This window comes from Erpetoichthys calabaricus, chromosome 8, assembly GCF_900747795.2.
Source record: "Erpetoichthys calabaricus chromosome 8, fErpCal1.3, whole genome shotgun sequence".
Classification (NCBI taxonomy): domain Eukaryota; kingdom Metazoa; phylum Chordata; class Cladistia; order Polypteriformes; family Polypteridae; genus Erpetoichthys; species Erpetoichthys calabaricus.
In genome coordinates this window covers 141,407,732-141,433,929 of record NC_041401.2, presented here as the reverse complement: position 1 = coordinate 141,433,929, position 26,198 = coordinate 141,407,732, and the positions used below count along the sequence as shown (strand labels likewise).

The window sequence follows — 26,198 nt, the reverse complement described above, 5'->3', positions numbered from 1 at the left end:
AATACTGAAAACTTTGTTTTCAATAAAAATCACACTGTTTATTTGGCAGTACTAGTGAACAGTAATATGGACATTTTGTATATTTTTGTTCATTCATTCATTATAGAACCAATGTAATCTAATTCAGGGTCATCGGGGGCCAGACCTTAGTCCAGAAATATCAGACACAAGACAGTATCCAGCACTGGATAGGAAAGTAGTCCAATGCATTTTTTGTGTATTGCGTAGTTCTGAAATATATCAGCACAATTTTTATCATAAAGATTTCAAACAGTTTTAATATTTATTTTAGTCAAAGTAGAGTGGCATAGTGACATAATAGTTATTGCTACTACCTCACTGACCTGGTATCCTGTGTTTGAATCTTGTATCAAGCCACTTTCTTTGTGGAGTTCACACATTCTCCCTGTGTTTGCGTGGGTTTTTATCCCACTGCCCCAAAATTTACAAGTTAGGTTGACAAGTGATTCTGAATTGCATGGATGTATGGAAATTGTGTGCAAATATGTGAGAATGGGACTGCGATGGAGTGGTGCCGAATGCTGGGCTGTTTCCTGTCTTAAATATAGTGGTTCTGGAATAGGTTCCATGATTCTGATGCTGATTTAATTGGAATTGAGAATGCTGTGTTACATTGACATATTTTAGTTCAAGTATATTTGCATTGTAGTCTAGCTAAACTGTTGAAATTTTACATTTTGGGTTTCTTTTTCTCCCACATCCCAAGGGCATGGACATTCTATATTGACATTATGTGAGTGAGTACAAGGGTGTGTGTGTGTATAAATGTGATGTGTGATGGAGTCCATCACAGGGAACTGTTAACCTAATATTTGGGACATTGGAGGAAAGCTGGGAGGCCCAGACAAAAACCTATGCCTATGATGTGGAGAGAATGTGCAATGTACAAATGGCAAATCTCTATAAATATAAAATTCAACGTCTGTCTGTCTGTATATCTGCCTGCTTTTCATGAGAGAATTGCTTAATGGATTTAGATCGGGTTTTTTTTCCATAATTCTCTCATTGCTCTATATATCATTGTTCGCTTGGGGTACTGATTTATTAGTGCGAATCCGAGAGACACGTAATGGGCAGAGGGGTGGGGGGCGCAGCCCTCCTTACTCACATGGCACCCTCAGGGTGTTCCTTACCTCCGCTTAGCTAGGGAATCATTTGCTTGAACATTCCGGTTGATTTTGTGACTTCACTCATCACGCTAAGAATCATAGTTTGCTTGCAGGAGCGATATATTCGCGCTAATCCGAGACAGAGGCTGTGGGCCGAGGGGAGTGGGAAGCATGACGTCAGGAGTAGGGAGCCAGGTGGGGCCCTCCTCAATGTCCTGTTTCACACCTACATGGGCGGAACCGCAGGGGACGACTAGTTTAAACAATATTTAAACCTGCAGCTTTGAGACAGCTTTGCTACCAAGTGTACATTATATTACCTGCATTTATGTCACTTACGAAAGTATCCAGAAATCTAGTCTGTTATCTGTGACTTTAAACTTTTAGTATTTCTGCCAAAGAGTGGAAATGTAGTGTGCTGCTAGGGCAAATGGAAAGGGACCGGGAGATAAACATTTATTAAAGTTCAAAGCCAAAGTCAAAACCAAAGAATCAGTAATACCTCACAAATAAAACACAAATGTAAATCAAATCTTATAGGCAAAAAGAATCGGACCTTAAGATCAAAACATGAAGGGCTAAGAGAGATTCAATTTAATTGCTTTGTATCCACAATATTGGACAACAAGGAAGCAAACGACTCTGACCTTTATACTGTTGCAACAGTGAAACAAAATTACATTTCAGGAAGACATGAAAATAATTTACCACCTTCAAAATTAAGTCAAATTCAAAAACTTATAGAACAACTGAAACCAGCACCACAAAAATTCCGCAATGGGAACCTGGAACACCAAAACGACAATGAGGAACATAAATACTGTAAATTTGAAGCAAAATTAACATCTCTGTATTATAAAAAAAATCCTGGAGAGAAACAGTAGCGCGTCGAGACGTGATCTTCACGTTAAGATCACGGAAGACAGTTAAAAGACCTGCGAGGACCTTAAACATGAGACATTGTGCCAAGAGATTGACCCAGGACCATCTCGCGATGACATAGAACATGAGATTCTTGCAAGACACACCCTACTTACAATCAATATCAAATAAGACAACGGGGCAGCAAAACATTCAGTCTTGTGAAGGATTTGAGCACACACAGATCCAGGGTCTCAGTGCATATAAAGGGTATAAAGACAATACGTTATAAATGAAACGTCGACGACTAAGTGAAGAAGAAAGCAGCGCGGAGAAAACAGACTCAAAAGTGTTGGAGAGAAAAAGGAGCAAAAAAGAAAAAATAATCTAGGTGCAAATTCAGAAAATAAGGAAAGTAAGTATCAGCCCGTAACAAGTGGAACTGAAACAAAGCACATCCAAACGGGCTCAGAATTAAAAGACAAAGTAGAACTTCATAAACATGTTCACAAACGTTGGCGCTATACACATGCAGAGCAGATTATGAAAGCAGTGGAATTCGAAAGGCTCAAAAAAAAAAACGTATGCGCGATACAAATGTGATGAAAGTTAAAGAATATGAAAGTAGGAAAATTAGGATGTATAAAAAAAGAAAGTAAAGATCGCAGTAGCGCAAACAAACGGAAATTATTACTCGAGAAAGTGGAAATAATCACCACGGCCCAGGTGTCATTGAAAAAAAAGCAGGACAAAGTGAGGTCAGAAATAAAAGACAGAGTAGAAAACAAAGTAAAACGTCATAAAGAGGTTACAAAACAAAGAGGCCAAACACATGCAGAGCAGGTTATAGATAATGAAAACTGGAATTCAAAAGACTCAAAAAAAAATGTAGGCGCGAAACATATGCAGAGCAAGATACAGAATATGAAAGCAGAAAAAAGTGAAAGTGTCAAAAAAAGAAATTAAACATCGCATTAGTGCAAACAAAGAGAAATTATTAATTGGAGAAATAATGAAAAGGCGAATAGAGATCGAATATATGGACATAGGTGATATGTCTGAAGCATGCAAATATTGTAAGTTTAAGTCGGGGTTTACCTCACATGCATTTATTGGTTACTTTGCAAAAAAACTTACTAACTACTGATGATGTAGATTGCTTTGACTGTGCTGAAATTCCAAACAGAGAAACCTATCCTGAATTATGGTACAAAGTCATTAAACACATGTGTCACTGACCTCATTTAAAAGATTCAGCATATTGGGACTCGAAAGATTCCAAATATTGTTTTTACATAAGTTCTGAAATAAAAGTGAAACTAATGAAATATCAACAATTCAAAGAAAAAAAAAATCTTAAAAAGTGTGTACAGTAATCCCTCGCTATATCACACTTCGACTTTCGCAGCTTCACTCTATCGCGGATTTTATATGTAAGCATATCTAAATATATAATGCGGATTTTTCGCTGCTTTGCAGGTTTCTGCTTGGACAATGGGTCTTTTTACTTCTGGTACATGCTTCCTCAGTTGGTTTGCCCAGTTGATTTCATACAAGGGACGCTATTGGCGGATAGCTGAGAAGCTACCCAATCAGAGCACGCAGTTAAGTTCCTGTGTGCTGATTGGCTCAGCAACGGAGTGCTGAATTTGATTCCGCTGCGTAACCAGGAAGTCTCGTCTCGCTCATTCAGCATCAACGTGTTTCGCTGTGTAAAGAGTTTACTTTTGTGCTCTTTTGTGTTTATCTTTGTGCATAGTCAAGCCCTTCGTTATGACTCCAAAACGATCTGCTACTGCTACTGCTTCAGGGGCCATGCCCAAGCGCCAACAGAAGATGCTAATGATTGCCGAAAAGGTAAAAGTTTTGGATATGTTGAAGGACGGGAACAACTACACCGCTGTAGAACGCCATTACGGCATCAATGAGTCTACGATTCTTTTTATTTAAAAAGGAGGAAAAGAATATAAGATCTACGGCCGCATTGTCCTTTAACCATGGTGCAAAACGAGTTGTAAGTGGACGTAATAAGGCGGTAGTCCGGATGGAATATACTTTAGGGATTTGGATTGAAGACTGCCGGAAGAATAACAACGGCGGTGCTACACAATCGCCTGTAGAGGCTCCTTTAGAAGAGCTGTAATGTTCTCCTTTGTTGTGCAGTAAATTAAACTCATCGTTATCGGACAAGTCGTCGTGAAATTGCTGGTGAGTAACCATAATTAATTTTCTACGTACAGTACTTAGTACATGTATGTACGTATAGTGTCACTGTACACACATTTTACTGTATATAATTTTTCTTGCATTGTACGCATTTATTGCTGGGGGCCTGTCTATTGTAATGGCTGTAACATAACATATAACATATGTGATATCAGAGACGCTCGATATCTTAATATAAACAGTGTGTTTACATACATAATTTCAACAAATCTTACCCAATATCTAAGAGAATACAAAGGGTTTATGCTGTATAACTGTGCAGGAAATGTTTATAAGAGTGTGGGAGAGTTTATAAGGGCTTAAAATATATAAAAATAACCATATAAACATATGGTTTTTACTTTGTGGATTTTCACCTTTCGCAGGGAGGTTCTGGAACGTTACCCCCACGATAGGTGAGGGATGACTGTATCTGGAAAACCAAACACGGGGGTTGGCGAGCGAAGCGAGCAGGGGGCGAAGCCCCCTATTTTATAAAGTTATCAAGGTTTACTAAGGTGAGGAAAGGCTTTGTATCATTCATTTTAATACATTCCTACTTTCATGTTTTTTAATTACACCACATTGCTTTTATAATTTAAGTAAATGTATATGAATATGTTAGAAATCAATGTATTGTGACACTACAGACAGATAACATCCTGAAGCCACTTTTTCACCTACTTGAATTAACACAGTCTTTTCCATTAGTTGAACTTCTAGATTTAAGTAGACATAAAGTATTTGTGGTGATGTGGGGATATGGGATTCTCTAAATGAGTTGTTTAAATGGATTTGATAATGTGAGATGGGTGGCAGAAAGACACTGCTATATCCTTGATAGGTTAATAACCGTCATGTGGCCTAGGTAATGACAGAGAAAAGCAGCCAGGCAAAACTCATGAGTGAAAGTGAAAAAAACATTGGCAATGAAGCTTTTATACAGTCTTATGTGAGAAAATTATACAGTATTAAAGCTAGGGAGCAAACAGAAATAAGATCCGAAGGACAAGAAAACTATCCTGTGACTAAACCAAAACATAAAGCAAAAATTTTTAAGTCAAAAGACAGAGTAAATGTAAAATAGCCATACCTAACTAAAGATTCCCTAACTAAAATTCATCATTAAAAGAAGACAAAAGTGATGTTTTGTAATTACTCAAAGCCTAGATATCTTAAACTGTGTGTAGCTATCTGTAGTAAAGGGGAAATGAGGAAATAACATGTTGAGTGATTTCCCAGTGCTGTCATAAATGTTGTGGTGGCCTGTTGAGTTAGGTTTGATCATTTTTTTATATTTATTGCATTTTTATTAATGTTAATAATAATAATAATAATTCATTACATTTATATAGCGCTTTTCTCAGTACTTAAAGCGCTATCCACACAGGTTGACAGAATTTCACATTATTTTCTGACATCATGATTATGTCATTTTTGTATGTGTTTTGAGCAGTTATCACCACCATTTTGGTGCTTGTTTTTCATGATGGTAACCATATTTTTATAGCTATAGCACCTGTTGCTAGCCACTTGACAATACTTCATCCAGGCTTTTAAACAGAACTGAAAGCAATCTTTAAAGTTTGTGATTGAAAGACTTTGTTAGGGACAAATGGTAATTGGAACTTGAAGTTAAGTGATTGTGTTTATTGTGATATTTTTGATATTTGACGTTTAGGTTGTCCTTTAAAATTTTTGTGTTTTTTCTCTTAGCATCTGCTTTCATTTGCTGATTTGTAATTGCTTACACCACCATTTTAAGCACATTTTTTCCATTATTGCTATCCATAAATGCTAGGTTATATTCAGTTCTTATTCTGTATTAAATCCTTCTGCATTTGTCCTTTATTACAAACTAGCCGACGCCTGCCGTAGCATACGGTGGTGTAAGAATAGAAACGGAAAACAGTGAGAAAGGAATTCAGAAATCAAGAAGAAATAAATACTTCTTCAAAGACGCAGTGTGTATGTAGAATTTCCGGCAGAGCAGGATTACATGTGAAAGTGATAAATAAATCAGGCTTTCCGAAATTACGTACTATGGCCATGGCATGCTGATGGTTTTGTTGCATGTATCTTGGACTTCCTGGAAATGTGGATGGTAATATGATCATTTTGCCTACACGTACGTTGTTATTTTCAGCGTTTGCTTGCAGTGCGTGTAATAGTGCCACGCGCAGATCTTGTTGATGTAATCTGAGATAGTTGAGACGTGCGCCCTCTGTGTTAACATGCGCATCTACGACATACTGTTAGTTTGCCACTGGAGTGCAAAATACTAAATATATTCCTCATTGCTAATGTGTACGCGTAAAATTGGCATTGAGTAAGCCTTATTCGCTTAGCGTTTCTTTTATCTGGAACATGTTGTAAATCTTTGTTCCAGCCAATGTCTCCGTAAAGGAATAAAAGTGGGTTAACCATAGGATTGCAATTCATATTGAGCATGGAAATCTGTTTACAGGAGTTGCCAATGGGATAGATACAAATGTCCCTTTCGGCAGGCGTTTCGCCATCTTCTGTGATGAAAATCTCTGCAACATCGGTGTGACATGTCGGGGCATTGTATCGTTGTAAATCCTGCCTAGGGTTTTCCTTGAAAACCATTCGTACAGATGCTGTTGGATTGGACTGAGCGATTTCATGCATGTGTTTGTATGATTTAGCGAAGCGGTGATGGTTCTGAGCATGGAATCAAGCTGGAGAAGTACATTTTCGCTGCATGCTGAGTTTGCTTTATTTTGTAAGCGTACTTCAGTAGCTTGCGCTGTGTCAAAAACAAACAACTGTCCATATCCTGGATGTAGAAGTGTTAGCGTATACAGTAATCCCTCGCTATATCGCGCTTCGCCTTTCGCGGCTTCACTCCAGCGCGGATTTTATATGTAAGCATATTTAAATATATATCGCGGATTTTTCGCTGCTTCGCGGGTTTCTGCGGACAATGGGTCTTTTAATTTTTGGTACATGCTTCCTCAGTTGGTTTGCCCAGTTGATTTCATACAAGGGACGCTATTGGCAGATGGCTGAGAAGCTACCCAACTTACTTTCTCTCTCTCTCTCTTGCGCTGACGTAGGGGGGTGTGAGCAGGGGGGCTGTTCGCACACCTAGACGATACGGACACTCGTCTAAAAATGCTGAAAGATTATCTTCACGTTGCTATCTTTTGTGCAGCTGCAGCTGCTTCCTGAAACGACATGCTGAACGGTGCTTCGCATACTTAAAAGCACGAAGGGCACGTATTGATTTTTTTATTTGTCTCTCTCTATCTCTCTCTCTCTCTCTCTCTCTCTCTCTGCTCCTGACGGAGGGGGTGTGAGCTGCCGCCTTCAACAGCTTTGTGCCGTGGTGCTTCGCATACTTAAAAGCCAAACAGCACTATTGATTTGTTTGCTCCTTTGAAGAGGAAGATATGTTTGCATTCTTTTAATTGTGAGACTGAACTGTCATCTCTGTCTTGTCATGGAGCACAGTTTAAACTTTTGAAAAAGAGACAAATGTTTGTTTGCAGTGTTTGAATAACGTTCCTGTCTCTCTACAACCTCCTGTGTTTCTGCGCAAATCTGTGACCCAAGCATGACAATATAAAAATAACCATATAAACATATGGTTTCTACTTCGTGGATTTTCTTATTTCGCGGGTGGCTCTGGAACGCAACCCCCGCGATGGAGGAGGGATTACTGTAGTGGAGAGATTTGGTGATAAATGTGTATTTTAAAATAGTATGGTCTGTGGCCAGGAGGTTGAGTTACCTGTGCACCCATGGAAGCAAACGCTAGAGAAAAGTTGTATTCTCGAATGTGTTCACTATAATTTTTAGCTTCTGATGTTTGCTGTGTAAGAATCTGTTGTAAAGACACAGGTGGCTCCTGCAAAGGTGGTAAAGCTACTTTACCGTTGTGGCAGCACCTCGAGTATTTGTTGGATGTATTACGCTCAGCAGGCCAATATAGTGCATGACATGGAAGAGGACGAAAAGGAATCGAGAAATGTCGTGTCGGCTGTGTGTGGGCGGGACCGATTTTGAAGTGGAAGCAGGACGAACCAGAAGAGAAATGTATATAAGAGATGTCATTGTTTATAATTGTGTCTGTATTCTACTTTGCCACCATCATTGTCTGTTCTCCAGTTTCATTGTCAACCTCCTTCACATTGTTGTACTTTTTTGTCAGCTACAAGCATGTACTGTATAGTTGAATGATTAAACTTTTTTGACATACATGTCAGTGGTTTTTCAATTGTTTTGTTACCTGTACACTCAAATATTCAGCCGATTATTGTTCAAGTCATAGGTGCCTTCAGTACAAAGATGTTGCATCTTTAGTGTCTTTAGTTTCTGTTCCTGGGGGTGTATTCCTATTTAATGCTAATGATAAACTTGAATCACAGTTCAACTAAAACATTACAATGAGCACTTGGAAATTGCCTTGCAGTTGTCCTGAATGTGTTTTTCATGTATATGCAATTGCCCCTGAACTTTTGTATAATTATGTGCAATTGAAACTGGAACATATGACAATGACACTTTTATTTCTACATTTCTTTTTTCAAATTCAGGAAGACGGATTTCTGCTCCAGAAGCTCTAAAGCTGGGAATTGTGGATAAAGTCACAGATAAAAATGCACTGGACATGGCAATTGATTTTGCAAGGGACATCATAGGTATGGTGAGAGTACAATCACTTATTTTGTTGTTTAGTCAACAAATGGCACTTGGTACTGAATTGACAAGTTTTTTTATTTGTTTACATCTATAGTACTATTTTCCTGTGGTAAAATAAAAGATGAATCATTATGTTCACAATGTCTATTTTTTATATAGTATTTCTACTAGTGGGTCCATGGTGCTTTTATATACAGTGATCCCTCGCTATATCGCGCTTCGCCTTTCGCGGCTTCACTCCATCGCGGATTTTATATGTAAGCATATCTAAATATATATTGCGGATTTTTCGCTGCTTTGCGGGTTTCTGCGAACAATGGGTCTTTTAATTTCTGGTACATGCTTCCTCAGTTGGTTTGCCCAGTTGATTTAATACAAGGGACGCTATTGGCAGATGGCTGAGAAGCTACCCAACTTACTTTCTCTCTCTCTCTCTTGCGCTGACGTAGGGGGGTGTGAGCAGGGGGGCTGTTCGCACACCTAGACGATAGGGACGCTCGTCTAAAAATGCTGAAAGATTATCTTCACGTTGCTACCTTCTGTGTGCAGCTGCTTCCTGAAGCGACATGCTGCACAGTGCTTCGCATACTTAAAAGCTCAAAGGGCACGTATTGATTTTTGACTTTGTTTTTCTCTGGCTCTCTCTCTCTCTCTCCCTGCTCCTGACGGAGGGGGTGTGAGCTGCCGCCTTCAACAGCTTTGTACCGGCGGTGCTTCGCATACTTAAAAGCCAAACAGCCCTATTGATTTTTGACTGCTTGCTTTGTTCTCTCCCTCTCTCTCCTGACGCGCACTCCTTTGAAAAGGAAGATATGTTTGCATTCTTTTAATTGTGAGACAGAACTGTCATCTCTGTCTTGTCATGGAGCACAGTTTAAACTTTTGAAAAAGAGACACATGTTTGTTTGCAATGTTTGAATAACGTTCCTGTCTCTCTACAACCTCCTGTGTTTCTGCGCAAATCTGTGACCCAAGCATGACAATATAAAAATAACCATATAAACATATGGTTTCTACTTCGTGGATTTTCTTATTTCGCGGGTGGCTCTGGAACGCAACCCCCGCGATGGAGGAGGGATTACTGTAGTTGAAAGATGGAGTATGAGCTATGAAGCCAAGTGACATTATTATGGTGTGTGTGGGGCAGAGCAAAAGGTTCTACCAGAGTTGAAGTAGATGGGGCTGGAGAACTGAGGAAAAGAGATATGTAAAGAAAAAAAGAGATATGTACAATAGTGAAAATTACTTTAATTTGCAAAGTATTTTAATGGGATTTGCAGCTGTGATTGGGAATTGTATTTGTATTGTATTTCACAACTGCAGTTTGTAAATTCAAAGCATGGTACATACACGTTGAAACATTAGAAAGTACAAAGTTAAAGACAGAGAAGAAAATTAAAGTTGAGCACAACATGTGTAGTACTGTAGATACTGTAGATACTCACAGATAAGCTGACCCTTGAATTTTTAACCAAAATACCATGAAAAATGTGTCACCTGCAGATAAGTGAAATGCGAAAATTTAAAATGAAATCAGAGTGCATCCATTACACAGAAGTCCCGTCTTGGGATCCTTCTTTTGAAGTTAGAACCGTAGAAGAAGACAGGAGGAAAAAATGTTTCACGCCATACAGTGTATCCTACCAGAACAGAGCTGATTATTTGCTGGTTGTACTAAAGTAATCTTCCTCTGTTCAGATTAAAGACAAGGAAAATAGAAGCACGCTTCTGAGGAACATAGAGATAATCTGAATATAATATGTCTGGAACCCTGACTTTAAAGGAATGCTCCACCCAAAAATTATATTTTTTACATTACTTACTCCGTGTAATTTGTAGTGGTGGCCGAGAAAAACATTTTACATTTTTAATGCATTTGCATGGTCAAAACATGCAAAATAAGTGCATTTTTTGCTAAAATGTTATTAACAGTTACTGAAAATTCTGTTCTGAATGTTAACAGGAAATATGTAATTCCCAGAATACTGTGCATTTGAAATGAACATCTGCCTTTCTCCTTGATTCATTGGTCAAGAGTCCCATTTTCAATTTAAATGCAAAAAATGCACACAGTACATAATATATGGGGTAAGTAACATATAAAGAAAGTATCGTTTTCCTGTGGAGTATTCCTTTTAAGGTGCTGGTAAACTCAATACTCCTAGATATTGCTTCTTGGAGCCCCTATTTTTGCTGGATTAATTGGGATTTCTGTGGGGACTTTATAAGAGATTGGAAAATAAAAGAAAATAATAATTAGATGGTTTACATGTGTAATGTATTGTATTTTGTGGTGTCCTCATGATTATTGATCTTATATCCTTGTTATACTTCAGAATTTGGCATTGTTTATTACTCAATATAACTACTCCATTTATTTCAGGTCAGTCTTGAGTTTCATTCTTCTTTCTCCAAGAAACAGGGCATCTAAATATGTGTTACTGGGGGCTACTGATAGTTACAAGCAGCATTAAACCTTGGTGTGTGAATCAATAGTATACCCCTTTGGGAAGAACTCATTGCAATCGAATGGTGAGCCTCGCTGAATATATGGGTTTGTTTCAGTGCATGCAGTCAAGTGAAAAGAACTGAGAAAAAGTTATAGGTATACATTTAATAGTGCATGTGTTGAGAAGTAAATTTAATTTGCCCATGTTAAGGTCACAGGAAGCTAGTGATTATGGTAGCAGCAGAGTGTAAGACAAGAAGCAAACCTCATACCCCAGTCCTTTTGGGCACAGTCATATAGCCAATAAGAAAAGAGTGTGCTGCATACCATCCAGAAACCTATAAAATATTTCTTTACTTTTAATCCAGCTATTTTCAATAGATATGTTGAACCAGTGTGATCTAGTGGCACAGCAGCTATTGTTCATACTGCGAAATCTTCAGGAGCTGAGGTTTGGAAATGGGAAAAGGGGATAGATGTTATTTACTTCACAGTGCATGAAGGACTAAACATATATGTAAAATACAAGAAAATGATTGTTTGGCTGTGTTGCTGGTCAGTTTCATGAAGGTTCCTATATTGAATTGTTATTTTCACTAACAAATGCTGTCCAGTGACTTGTGCAGTTTATCATACAAAGAAAAAGTAACACCATTGTTTATAACACATTACATTAAATAATAAGTAACTATAGTACTTGGTTACTGTTTTTGTAAGTAATGAGTAATGTAACTAAGTCACTTTTAAAAGTACCTCTCCACAACACTGTTGGTACATGATGGACTTTAATACTTTGTCATACTTTGTAACACTTTGAGTACAATCACAGAGCCATTACTCAAACAAAGCAAGCACTATTTTGGTAGTTTTGCTTTTATATAAAGTATTCTTGTAGTTGATATGCTATCCATTGTGGCATGCCGCTGGGGGTGGTACCCAGCCGGGACGCCCAGGAAGACCGGAGGAGGGCTTGTGCCTCCTCCAGACTACGAGGGGGCGACCGCCCTGGTTCCTTTGGGGGCCACAGGTACAGAGCTATGAAGCTCAACCCTGTAGGGGCCCGTGGTCTCCGCCAGGGGGAGCCCCAATGCCTGGAGAGCCCTGGACCTCAGCACTTCCACCACACCAGGAAGTGCTGGGGGAAAGAAGAGCAGGGACACCCGGAGTGCTTCCAGGGATGCAGCCAGCACTTCCGCCACATTGGGGCGTGTCGGTGGGAGATTGCCATAGCACACCTGGAGCACATCCGGGTGCTTATAAAAGGGGCCGCCTCCCTTCATTCAAGGCTGGAGTCGGGTGAGGAGAAAGACGAGGTCTAGAGGGAAGAGAAGGAAGCGGCCTGAAGAGAGGCATAGTGTGGTTTGGCCTGGACTTTGGGGGAGTCTGTGGGTTGTGTGGCACTTGAACTGTAAATAATAGGGTTGTAAATAAACGTGTGGTGGTGACTTTAACATGTCTGCCTGTCTGTGTCCGGGGCTCGTTCCACACCATGTTAAGTCCAAAGTTGTCTAGTAAGGATCATTTACGAATTAAGTCTCTAGCATTTTTGCAATGTCTATAAAGTTTTCTTCCCTGTGTGAACTTTCCCCAATATGTAATACTAGCCGTCACCGCGGCTCCACCCAGATAGTAGTGAAACAGGACAAACTTTAAAAATCAATAAAGAAACAGGTATCGCTAGCTAAGTGGAGGCAGGTACACTCCAAAACGCACAGGTACACCGACTCAAATGGAGGCTGGTGCATGAGTGAGGAGGGCCCTGCCTAGCTCCCCACTTCTGATGTCACGCCCCCCCCCCCCCTCGACCCGCAGCCTCTGTCTCTGATTAGCATGAATATATCGCTCCTGCAAGCGAACTATGATTCTTAGCGTGATGAGAGAAGTCACAAAATCAACTGGAATGTTCAAGCAATTAATTGAAAAAAACCCAATTTAAATCCGTTAAGTAGTTCTCTCGCACTCCAGCTAAGCAGACTTAAGGTGCATGTCCCGAGGCTGGCACATGATTGAGCAGGGCCCTGCTCCCCTTCCTTGGCCTGCTGCGTCTCTCTCGGAGTTGAGCAAATAAATCAGTACCGCAAACGAACTATGATATTTAGCGAGATGAGAGAAGTCGCAAAATCAACCGGAATCCATCCATCCATTTTCCAACCCACTGAATCCGAACACAGGGTCACGGGGGTCTGCTGGAGCCAATCCCAGCCAACACAGGGTGCAAGGCAGGAATCAATCCCAAGCAGGGCACCAGCCCACCACAGGACACACACACACACCCACACATCAAGCACACACTAGGGCCAATTTAGAATCACCAATCCACCTAACCTGCATGTCTTTGGACTGTGGGAGGAAACCAGAGCATCTGGAGGAAACCCACGCAGACACCATGCAAACTCCACGCAGGGAGGACCCGGGAAGTGAACCCAGGTCTCCTTACTGTGAGGCAGCAGCGCTACCACTGTGCCACCGTGCTGCCCTCAACCGGAATGTTCAAGCAAATCATAGAAGAAAACCCAATATAAATCTGTTAAGTAGTTCTCTTGTGAAAAGTGGACAGACAAACAGACAGACAGACAGACGTTGGATTTTATTTACCCCATGTAGTTTGTAGTGATGGACAGCAGCGGACAAAGACTAAGACTAGGTGGAGTTGCAATGTGCATTTTGTGGTCAGAGAAGGGTAACAGAGTTGCATACTAATTTAGAACACAATATGAACAATTTTAACAGACATTGTATGGTGGGTAATGTTACAGAGTCAGTTCTGCACACATCAGACGGACTGTTACAGACAAGAAAAAGGACTTACTGTACTTGCTATTAAAAGAAATGGCAATTATATTTTGTACTTATATTTGATATATTGTGTGGTATAGTGTGATATTGAATCAAATATATTTACCTGTATGCCACAGAAAAAGACAAGTAGTGCATTGAAATATTTATTCTGTGTAATATAAGAAATAGAAAAGTATGGATCAACGTACTTCTTGTTGGCTTCTTGGTCCTTCTCCCGATGTGATGCATATTTAATGACATTTCTTGATTTAGCTTCCCCTTTGGAGTGATGATAACTATGATATACATACATTAGATCAGACAGCTTAGAGATGGGGGAGATTCCGGCAAGCAAAAATTTACTACTGCTAGTACACTGAGATGAAAAATGGAATATAACCCACTTCAAGCTCTGTTGTACAGTTGATAGCCCCAATTAAGAAATAGCTTGGCTACTGGTTTCTTAAAGTGCATGTTAAAAGATGCTGCCAGTTATTCCATGCTGTATTACGTGGCTGGTACCTGCCAGATTATATGAGATCTCTCACAAAATGTATTATATAGAGCTTGTGCTCTACTGTATAGTTTGTACTGCAATGAGACATTCTTTGCGAATACTGTCCAACCTCTCACAATGAAATTGCCAGAATAAGTGGAACTTAGTTGGCTAACAGGAACATTCCAATACTGATGTAGTCTGGTGCAAATCCATTTAAAGCCTTATACGTTTTAAATAGAATGTTATACTCTATCCTGTAAGACCAGCGAGCTAGTGAGCTAGTAAAGGTAAAGCAGGATGGGTATTATGTGCTCACTGTTGCTGATTCGTGTAAGGACTTTTGCAGCAGAGTTTTGAATCAACTGGTATTCTGATAAAAATTAGAAAGGGCACCTGCCACCAGTTAATGAGGGATGTAATAAAAGCATGAGTAATTTTCTCAGCATCAGAACAAGTGAGTAATGAGCCAATAAGGGAAATGATACAGAACTAAGAAAGTTTCATAATGTGATTTATGTTGGTAGAATAAGAAAGGGAGGAACCAAAAATTACACCAAGATTCCTTTATGAAAAAGAAGGTCTGATGATATCATCACCAAAAAATAATTGAAAACAACTTCATTTTCTTAAGCTGAGCTTTAGTACCAATTAGTAAGACTGCAGTTTAATTTTAAATAGTTATGTTCCACCCAGGTTTTAATTTTACTGAGGCTTGTTGTGAACTGAAAAAACTGATGAACTTGAACTTTTAACATTGAAATAAATCTGAGTGTTATCTGCATAAATTAATGACCCATTCCAGAACTGTGAATAATATGGCCAAGGGGGAGCATGTAGATACAGAAGAGCAGAGGGCCGAGGACAAAGCCTTGAGGAACTCCTTGTGTGACGGGTGCATAGCTGGACCTGCTGTTGCCAACCTCTTGCCTATCAGTCAGATATGACTTAAAACACTGGAGGGCAACGTCAGACATATGTGAGAATGTTCTCTATTGAAAATTGTTCAGATTGTCAGCATCAAGACCAGATTTTTTTAACATTGCTGTAATAGAAGCAATTTTCAGAGTAGCTGGCACAGAGCCAGTGTCAAGGGATGTATTTATTATTGTTATAATAGTTGGGATTATCAAATGAAGGCAGGATTTGATAAGTGTGGTGAGAATAGGGTCCAGTACACAACTCCCATTTTGCAGCAGCTTCATTGGCTTCCAGTTAAGTTCCGCATTAAATTCAAAATTCTTCTGTTAACTTTTAAGGCTATCCATAACCTTACCCCTCCACGTCTGTCTGACATCTTCCATGTTGCCATTTTCCCTCCCGTACCCTCAGATCCTCTTCCTCCATCCACTTGACTGTCCCCTTCGTCCGTCTTACCAGTATGAGGAGCAGAGCATTCAGTTGCTCTGCTCCCCAGCTGTGGAACTCACTACCATCTGAGCTTCGAAATATTGAATCATTTTCACTTTTCAAATCTAAACTTAAAATTCATTTGTTTAAGACTGCTTTTTCTCTTTGATTACAATTGCTCTGCCTGATTTTAATTTTTGTATTTTAGTTTTGTTTCTAATCTGTGTTTTGTCTATTGTTCGGTGTCCTTGAGTGTTTAGAAAGGCGCCTACAAATAAATAAAATGAATTATTATTATTATTATTATTATTATTAAAGTGCACCAATTAAGGTTGCAGAAGTGGACACTGATCCAAATTTCCTTTTTAAGTTGGCAAAAATATGTTTTGTTTTATGTACGTACTTCCACACCTTACAAAAACTGAATGTTAGTGCATTGCTGGTCAGTTAATGGCTTCCAGCATGTCAGGCATGATGGAGTGAAGCTTGGCTGAGATACTCTTGATCTGTCAGCCAGTGACAACGGGTAACCTATATAAACTAATGAAAAACCAAAAAAGGTCTTTGGTGCAAATATGTAGCATTGACCTTCTTGTACATTATAATTATTACTTTTGAGGTGTGATATGTTTGTCATGTCAACGCATGTTCTTATGATGGCTCTGCGACATGAGTTATTATATGTGTGAGTCATCATTTAGTTGGTTTGGCTGCATTTCTTTACTTAATCAAGGGTGTCATACTTTCCTTGTTTCTCAGACATGTTGCATATGGATGGGTCAGAGTTGGCATAAATGTATGTATGTCCCCCATCAAGTTTTCTTTTGTAAATTCTGATGTTTGCGTGGAAAGCTGTGAATACATATTCCAAACCTCTTTTTGTACATACACAATTTTTATAAGTCTGACCCCTTGTCGTTAATAAATGTAGATGAAACTTGTGAAAATTTGGAAAAATAGCTGGATGGATTCATTCTTTTTGAGATGACAACTAAAGCATATATTATTATGGGTGTTGAAAAATGATCATGCATGTCAGGTTTTCCATTACATTCCCTGTGAACATGTGTTCATTTCATCTTTACTGTAGAACATAAGAGCTGTGGAGAAATGAACAATTTGAAAATTACTTCTCTTAGAAAGCCTGGCAATGAAGAAGGCCTCAAAAACCTTTTGGATTGGCCTTTCTCCTTCTTTTTAATTCTTACATTTGATGGATCTAGGCTTTAGTGGAACATAGAGTGAGGGATGATATGCTTACTTTCTGAAATCCAGTAAAATTCATTAGCAGTATGCAAAATGTGGAATACACAGTAGTTGCAGTAAGTGTTGTGCACAATTTATACTGTACTTGTATATGTTATTAATATGATGTCAAACATAAAATTGAGCAGTTTTTTCTTGTTTTAATTTGCGATTTCTGCTGTAATAGGTCTTCCTACACAATTCTCTAGAAATAAGAAATGAAATATATTTAGGCATTTTTCCCAGGTTTACCAAGCAAACAATATACTGTATTCTTATTTTAAAATGCACATTAAACTGTTGGGCAGATATTTCACCAAGGTTTCAAAGGCAAATGTCAAATAATAGGATTATAAATACTGTAACCCATTTTTTTTCTTCCATCAAATCATTTTTTTCATAATTCTTTGACCCATGTTGAGTTGCAGATAATTGGATCATATCTTGGCAGCAGGTGCAGAATATTTATCTCCTGTACCATTATAGTTATTTCTAGGGCAGTGATGTCTCGATTCGATTTGATTTCGATTCACAATGTCCCAATTAGATTTGTTATGAATTTTTATCTTGATTGAATTAGCATGCACTGATTTGAAGTCCTGGCTTTTGTTTAGGATTACTTAACCATGCATAAAGAATATTAATACAATGTGATTAACTATTTGAAGGGTGTCTACATAGGGATGTCATTACATATGCATAAGCATGGAATGAAACTTAAGAAGCAACACTTAATTATTAATGAACAGTTAACATAAGTATCTGCAAGATGTGGAACAAAATATTGCTCTTTAAAAAAAATTCAAAGTACTGCACTCATTCAAAATTCACCATAATTTAACTAATATGTATTGCCACATCAGAGTCTGCACATACTATATTACAGGGGGCTGCTTGTTTTAATACAGTGCAATGACATCTACTTTATAAAACTTCTATATCATCTTGTGAATAATCTCTCTATTATAAAAAAAAATCTTGGAAGGAGACAATACGTGATTTTCTCGGAGACACTTTAATGGCCCGCAAGACAAGGCAGTGAGACAAAAGGACAGCAGCTGTACAGGCTTTTAAATGATCGACGTGCAGCACGACAAGCAGAACACGCAGCTCAGCAGCAGCAGCAGCAAGCCAGCAGCTGATCCGACCACATCTCCTTAGCATACATTCACAAAGCGAGCGGCACAGACACGAAGTGGCTGGCACATAGCGCGCCCCATTTGGGGGGTGAGGGGGTGGTCAAGCAAAGAGAGAAGGAGGCAAAGCCCCCTAGTCTATCTATTATAAAAAGAAATCCTGTCCCCTGTCCTGATAGTCTACGATATGTGATCTTTCTCAGAAGATAATTTAAAGACCCGCAAGACGAAAGAGACCTGCCACGGTGCGTCTCATGGGAACATAGAACGAGAGTCTTGCAAGACACACCCTACTTACAAGCAATATAAAAAAAAAATAAATCAGTAGTGTAAAGGCAGTCATGCAGCACACACAGCTCCAGGGCTCTCAGTGCATATAAGTGTATAAGGTCATTATGGTAGAAATGAATAGGTTAGAAATGAAACATCGACGATTAAACGAAGAAGAAAGAAAAGCGCGGAGAAAAGAGACTCAAATGCGTTGGACAGAAAAAAAAGCAAAAAAGAATAATCGAGGTGCAAATTCAGAAAATAAGGAAAGTAATTATCAGCCCGGAACAAGTGGAATTGAAAAAAAAGCACGTCCAATCCGGCTTAGAATTAAATGACAGTGAGTAAAAGACAAAGTAGAACTTCATAGAGACGTTTACAAACGTTGACGCTAAACACATGCAGAGCAGGTTAGAGACGATGAAACCAGGGAAATTAGAAAGGCTTAAAAAAAAAAAAAAAAATGTTGGCGCTATACACATGTGGAGAAAGTTAAAGGATATGAAAGTAGGAAAATTAGAAAATATAAAAAAGTAAAGATCGCAGTAGTGCAAACAAACAAACTGCCTCATTTAACTATGCACCAGTCTAACTTTGGTTTTGCACAATAATTACTACACTATTGCACCTTAACACTTAATTCTACATAATTTTACTTATTATGTTCTACTATACTGTTATCTTTCGATCTATGACTTTTTGTTAATCTAACTGATATTCTTCTAACTTTGCACAGTTTTTGATAAGTGGATCAGGATGCATTTCACTGCGTGTTGTCCTGTATAACTATGCATGTGACAAATAAAGAATCTTGAGAATTTCAAAAACGGAGTTTACCGCACATGCATTTATTGGTTACTTTGTTAATGTATATATATTTATCTGTCTGCTTATTTAAAAACCTAAATTTAACCCAGGAGTCAAAAATGTTCTGTCTAGCCCTTGTACAAAAACCTAGACAAAAGCTGGGGTATCACCTTGGTAACCCCATGTACTTTTGGAACTGTGAGAGTAAAATAGCACGACTTTACAGACAGGAGTCCAATGCAGAACTCTACTTACTTTTTTACTTTGTAAGAAAAAATTATTAACTGCTGATGATGTAGATCGTTTTTTCTGTGCTGAAATTCCAACCAGAGAAACCTATCCCGACCTCATTAAAAAGATTCAGCATATTGGGACTCGCAAGATTACAAATATTGTTTTTACAGAAGTTCTGAAATAAAAGTGAAACTAATGAAATAGCAACAATTCAAAGAAAAAAAAATCTTCAAAGTGTGTATCCGGAAAACCAAATACGGGGGTTGGTGAACGAAGCGAGCAGGGGGCGAAGCCCCCTAGTATTATTATAAAATAATCAAATGTTGCCTCTTAAATAATAAATATGTTATTCAGTAACCTATTTGTGTCTTATGAACCTCCATGTAGACACCCTTCAACTAAACTGTTAGCCAAATGTATTCCCCTGTTGGACATTTAAAATAATCTTGAATTAGTCGAAATTAAAGATATAGCAGGAAGCTCATGTCTTTCTGTAATTCTACAGGTTACAAATACCTGTATCTTCAGTTGCTAACATCTACCAGTAACATTAGTAAGTCTCAATAATCCTTCTCAGACAAAAAGGAAGCATTTTAAAACAAGGATCTCGATCTGATGCATGCTGACAGCAGTGTTGGATGAATGGAACATAAAAGACAAAGAACCAGCCATCGTTGTTGACAATGCCGCTAATATGATCCATGTGGTACAGCTTTTGAAGCTACTCTTGCTTGGCTGGGTGAGGCACGTTGCAGACTTTTCCCACCACAGCAGTGCAGCTAGCCACATGCTTAAAGAGAAGCAACGTTTATTGGACTTGTAAACACACAAACGTGGGATTGATGTGGTCCCGTGATGGAACGGCGAATTGGAAATGCTAGAAAGGTTTTTAGAACAACAGCCAACCATCTCAGCAGCAAGTCTGCTTCCAGTGTGACTGGCATTCACCGTTCTTGTTTGCAACATATCTGCCACAGGTGCCCAGTCATTTCTAATGTAGTGACATAAGAGACATGACGATGCTTTGCTTAAGATCTTCTTAAAGCCTAGGTACTATAACTTCACTGATTTGCTTTCTGGTCGGTATTGCATACTGCAGTTCCAAAACCTGTATCATTTGTCGAAAGCCCCCGTTTTCAACAATGGTGTAGGGTCTCATATCTTTACAGATAAAAACTGCTATATATCCTATTTGTTTTTTGTGTGCAAGACGAATTAAAAGGAAGTATGGAGCTAAATGCCGTCTCCAGTGGAGATTGTTTAGGCTCATTTGGATGTCAGATGAGATGGATGACATTGGGATAAAAGATTTCTCAAATTTGTTGTGTTACAACAATACTTAACTTCTGAGTTGCACAGCTTATATATGGCTTTGCTTTTATCAAGTTGTTCTTTACTGATGCACTCTTTGAATCCGTAGTAAGTCTACATATCTGATTTAAGCGTAGGTGCTAATTTCAAATGAGGAGGACACACCATTTTATGCAATGTAGTAAAGTGCATTTTCTGTAGAATTAGCAACATTGGACACCAAAAATGAAGATAAGCAAAAATCTGCATGTAGTGATTGAGCAGGCTAGAGATTCACAAAATCAATCTTGAGGCTTTAAGAAATTATATTGAATCGTTTAAATGAAAAAAAAAAATTATCAGACAATCAATATTTTTACCCAGGCCTAGTGATTTTACTCCTTAACTAGTTTGGGTATTTTCACTATTTGGAGCAATGCAGTGTAATGTCTTATTCAGCATATACCTGAAATCTGCTGCTAATAATAATATTCATATTTGTACTGACAGTGGTTATAGTGCTCCTATAGCCACCTCAAGCTTTTTTAGAGAATAATATAGCTACTTACTCATGTTGTCCCATTTTATTCATCAGTATGAACAAGATCCTGTTATATGCTCATCTTTTTATTTTAAAAAGCATGTCCCAGTTTTATTACAGATTATGTTATCACACATCTTTGCTGTTCACATAATAACATTTAATTTGCTCTCTCGTTTGACATGAATTTGATTTGGACTCTTATTCTCTCTTCCTAGAAGTGTGCAGTTTTGCATTTTTAAAATTTTCAGACGCTAGATGGCACTAAAGACTATACAAGACAGTCTATGTTTCCAGTATACACATTCCTTTAGTGTAGATTATATTTAAAATTTAGAGAATGTTTTTCTAAATGCAAATAATCAGCAAATGAAATCTGATATGAACCTTCATTATGAACTTTGCATTATGAATTGCTGAATAATGTAGTTTTTTATTTTATTTTTTTCCCAAGTCACTTTTTGACAGCAGTATGTTTACATTGTACAGGCTTAGAGTAAGTGAAAATAAAACATTTGCCCATCTTTTGAGGCATATTATTTGAGTCTGTTTCTTTTTGTCATGCTTGTCCCCCACACATTTAATGGTTATGTAAACAAACTGCTTAATTGGTCAATTTGTGACTATAAATTGTACCTTTGTGAATAACTGTTGGAGTGTTTGTGCGAATGTCCTGCAACTGATTTGCGCCTAATCAAGGGTTAGTTCGTACCTTGCATCCAATGCTGCTGAGATGGGCCTGGATCCCATCACCTTGGACAAAGCAGGTTCTTTTAATGAATGAATGAATGAAAAGTACATATATACAATATTGCCTAAATCATAGTCTCTAGTACTGGAAATTATACCACATTGTTTCTGATTATTGTTATTTAAACACTTACTCCCTAGTGTCACCACAAAACCTAAGTGTCCTAAATGTAGTTGCAAAAAGTAACTTTGGTATAGAAAACACTTACATAAAAACCCTAATATATCACTCCAAAGGGTCATATTTAAAGGATTTTCTTCATTTCACTCTTCCTGCTTTGTTTATCTTGGTTAAAATACCAAAGATGATTGCAGACTATTGGACTATATGATTAGGTGGGGTACAGTTAAGAACATATGTTTTATTGGTAAACTATTTAGTATATTCTTGCTGCAGGGTGAAAATGATAAATGTAGCAAATTAAATGACCAGCTTTCCTTCTTCCTGCTAAAGGTTCTTATTTTACTATATTTAGTGAACTACTTCGGCACAGTGGCGCAGTGGTAACGCTGCCAACTCACAGTAAGGATACCTGGGTTCGCTTCCCAGGTCCTCCCTGCATGGAGTTTGCATGTTCTCATCGTGTCTGTGTGTGTTTCCTCTGGGTGCTCCGGTTTCCTCCCACAGTCCAAAGACATGCAGGTTAGATGCATTGGTGATCCAAAATTGTCCCTTGCGTGTGTGTGCCCTGCGGTGGGCTGGCGCCCTGCCTGGGATTTGTACCTGCCTTGTGCTCTGTGTTGGCTGGGATTGGCTCCAGCAGACCCCTGTGACCCTGTGTCAGGATATAGCGGAGTGGACAATGACTGACTGACTGACTTCATCTCTTTGAAATCCTTCTCTCCTGAGCTTGTAAAACCAAGCTAGTCTAATTGATGCCTGTAGAAATCAGGCAGTATTTATTTTTATCAGAAATGGGGTTCTGTATGAAAAACAGCCTGTTCCTTGCACTTATGATTTCTTTATGTAAACATTGTTGAATAATTAACATTTAGAAATGCTTGTAGCAATATGTATTGGACTAGCTTTGCTACTTTTCTAAGATAGGTTGAAATCTACGTAATCAACATAGATGTCAGCATTATCATTTGCTGTGCACCATGCAATGCATTTCTAGTATGTGTTATTTGGTATGGGATTCATAAAAGCACATAGGATTTGTAAAAGCAGTGTTAACATTGGTAATGCACCATCTATTGAGGTGACAAATGCAATGCATTTTATTACTAAAGATGTTTATGATGAGCGATCTTTTGGAAGGACAGAGACATAGCAACCAGACAAACACACAGACACACTGACACTTAGCTTCTTATTAAGGTTAATATATTTGTTGGAATGATGTAAATCAATTGTATGCACTTCCTTATGTCTGTATTTGTGTATACAGCTATGCATGTAGTTACAGTCTGTCTTAGGAGGCCATGGGTCTCATTTATAAAACTTTGCATGGATTCATTAATGAAAATATGTGTCCCAAAAAACAGGAAAATGTATACACCAAAAAAATCTGATTTATAAAACCTGGCATACACACATTTGTATGCATTTTACACTTTATAAATTACAATCTTCTTGTATATGCGTGTACGTTGTGAAGGACAGCATACTGAAACCAGCGTCCCAGCAGGAGTTGGTTTGGCTTACTTACCAGGACGGGAAGCCCATAACATGGAAGGACAGGAGACAGCAATATCCATCCATCCATCCATTATCCAACCTGCTATATCCTAACTACAGGGTCACGGGGGTCTGCTGGAGCCAATCCCAGCCAACACAGGCAGGAAACAAACCCCGGGCAGGGAGCCAGCCCACCGCAGGGCACACACACACACACACACACCAAGCACACACTAGGGTTAATTTAGGATTGCCAATCCACCTAACCTGTATATCTTTGGACTGTGGGAGGAAACCGGAGCCCCTGGAGGAAACCCACGCAGACACAGAGAGAACATGCAAACTCCATGCAGGGAGGACTGGGGAAGCAAACCTGGGTCTCCTAACTGCGAGGCAGCAGCGCTACCACTGTGCCACCATGCCGCCCGGGACAGAAATAATTCCTGCTTATTGTCTCCACCAGTACGGTAAATGGCAGTAGCCCAGAAAATCGGTACCCATTCGGACACCCACAGGGAATGCTGGGAATTGTAGTCTGGTAGCACAGCCCTGCTGGGATCCATGGGTGCCACTAGGGGGTGCAGCAGGGAGTTACACACCCTACTATTTGGGATTCCATATGGCCCGGAAGTGCTTCCAACAGGCGAAGACCTGGTGCTGGCAGTATTCCCGGGTCCTCCATAATAGAGACAAAACTGACTTGTCCAGGAAACTTGGAGCCTGGAGGGGAGACAGGCAGCACTCGCCTTGTAGGTGTAGCAGTGCAGAGAGAGAGAGACAATAAGACACCAACTGTTGAATTGTTTTACAAAGGTTATTTTGTAATACAGTGATCCCTCGCTATATCGCGCTTCGCCTTTCGCAGCTTCACTCCATCGCGGATTTTATATGTAAGCATATTTAAATATATATCGCGGATTTTTTGCTGGTTTGCGGATTTCTGCGGACAATGGGTCTTTTAATTTCTGGTACATGCTTCCTCAGTTGGTTTGCCCAGTTGATTTCATACAAGGGACGCTATTGGCAGATGGCTGAGAAGCTAGATTGCTTACTTTTCTCTCTCTGTTGCGCTGACTATCTGTGATCCTGACGTATGGGGATTGAGCGGGGGGGCTGTTCGCACACCTAGACGATACGGACGCTCGTCTAAAAATGCTGAAAGATTATCTTCACGTTGCTATCTTTTGTGCAGCTGCTTCCTGAAACGACATGCTGCACGATGCTTCGCATACTTAAAAGCTTGAAGGGCACGTATTGATTTTTGACTGAAAAACAAACTCTGTCTCTCTCTCTCTCTCTGTCTCTCTGCTCCTGACGGAGGGGGTGTGAGCTGCCGCCTTCAACAGCTTTGTGCCGCGGTGCTTCGCATACTTAAAAGCCAAACAGCCCTATTGATTTGTTTGCTAGAGATTGTTTTCTCTATCTATGTGACATTCTGTGCTCCTGACACGCACTCCTTTGAAGAGGAAGATATGTTTGCATTCTTTTGATTGTGAGACAGAACTGTCATCTCTGTCTTGTCATGGAGCACAGTTTAAACTTTTGAAAAAGAGACAAATGTTTGTTTGCAGTGTTTGAATAACGTTCCTGTCTCTCTACAACCTCCTGTGTTTCTGCGCAAATCTGTGACCCAAGCATGACAATATAGAAATAAACATATAAACATATGGTTTCTACTTCGCGGATTTTCTTATTTCGCGGGTGGCTCTGGAACGCAACCCCCGCGATGGAGGAGGGATTACTGTAAATCCACCCTTTTATTTGAAGCTGGGGCTTGTTTTTTGTAATGTGTTTGGGGCTTTGTGGCTCAGTGGCGTCCCCCAGTCTTCACAATGTAAACGTGCCTTAAACCCTACCTGGTCACCACCCTGCAATAACCATATGTGGACAGTATACATATGCTGTCACGATGCTGCAGACCTTCATTGGCTGACAGAGCAACCTCCCACCTGACGCATCTGGATAGCACCACCAGCATTTGAGGATCCCTATGGTGCGCTTCACATCTAAGTATGCAGAGCATTGTAGCACCACTCCTCTGGAGATAAAGGAGCTAGCATCTGAGCAGATAGTTGCTATCACCTGGCACATGTAATGGCATGATTGCTGTTACAATGAATAGTATAGGCCATCTGAAAAACTAAAATTTCGCCCAGCCATCATGTTCAGCACCATCAGGAAGTTGTCTGCCGACACTACTTTGCCTTAAAATAAATGAATCATGGGTTGACCAAGGCCATCACAGATGACGTGTAGGCTAATGTAACTGCTTACAGTTAACAAACGCAACTTCATTCTCACTAGGTTCCTTTATTGCAGTATGAGTGCAGTCAAATGCGCTGACTACATTACGAAAACTGAACTTTG

At 39.2% G+C, this 26,198-nt stretch overlaps 1 protein-coding gene across 3 annotated transcripts in view; it reads left to right on the top strand.

The window, feature by feature from the left end:
• Positions 1-26,198, top strand: part of ehhadh (enoyl-CoA, hydratase/3-hydroxyacyl CoA dehydrogenase) — a 185,173-nt gene that overhangs the window by 15,033 nt on the left and 143,942 nt on the right. For 2 of the 3 annotated variants that reach the window (XM_051931375.1, XM_028807544.2), the window contains exon 5: positions 8,759-8,863. In XM_051931375.1, the coding sequence (XP_051787335.1) occupies positions 8,759-8,863 (105 nt within the window). Of the gene's footprint in view, positions 1-8,758; positions 8,869-26,198 lie in introns of all 3 variants that reach the window. The other variant, XM_051931374.1, reaches the window with a different exon arrangement.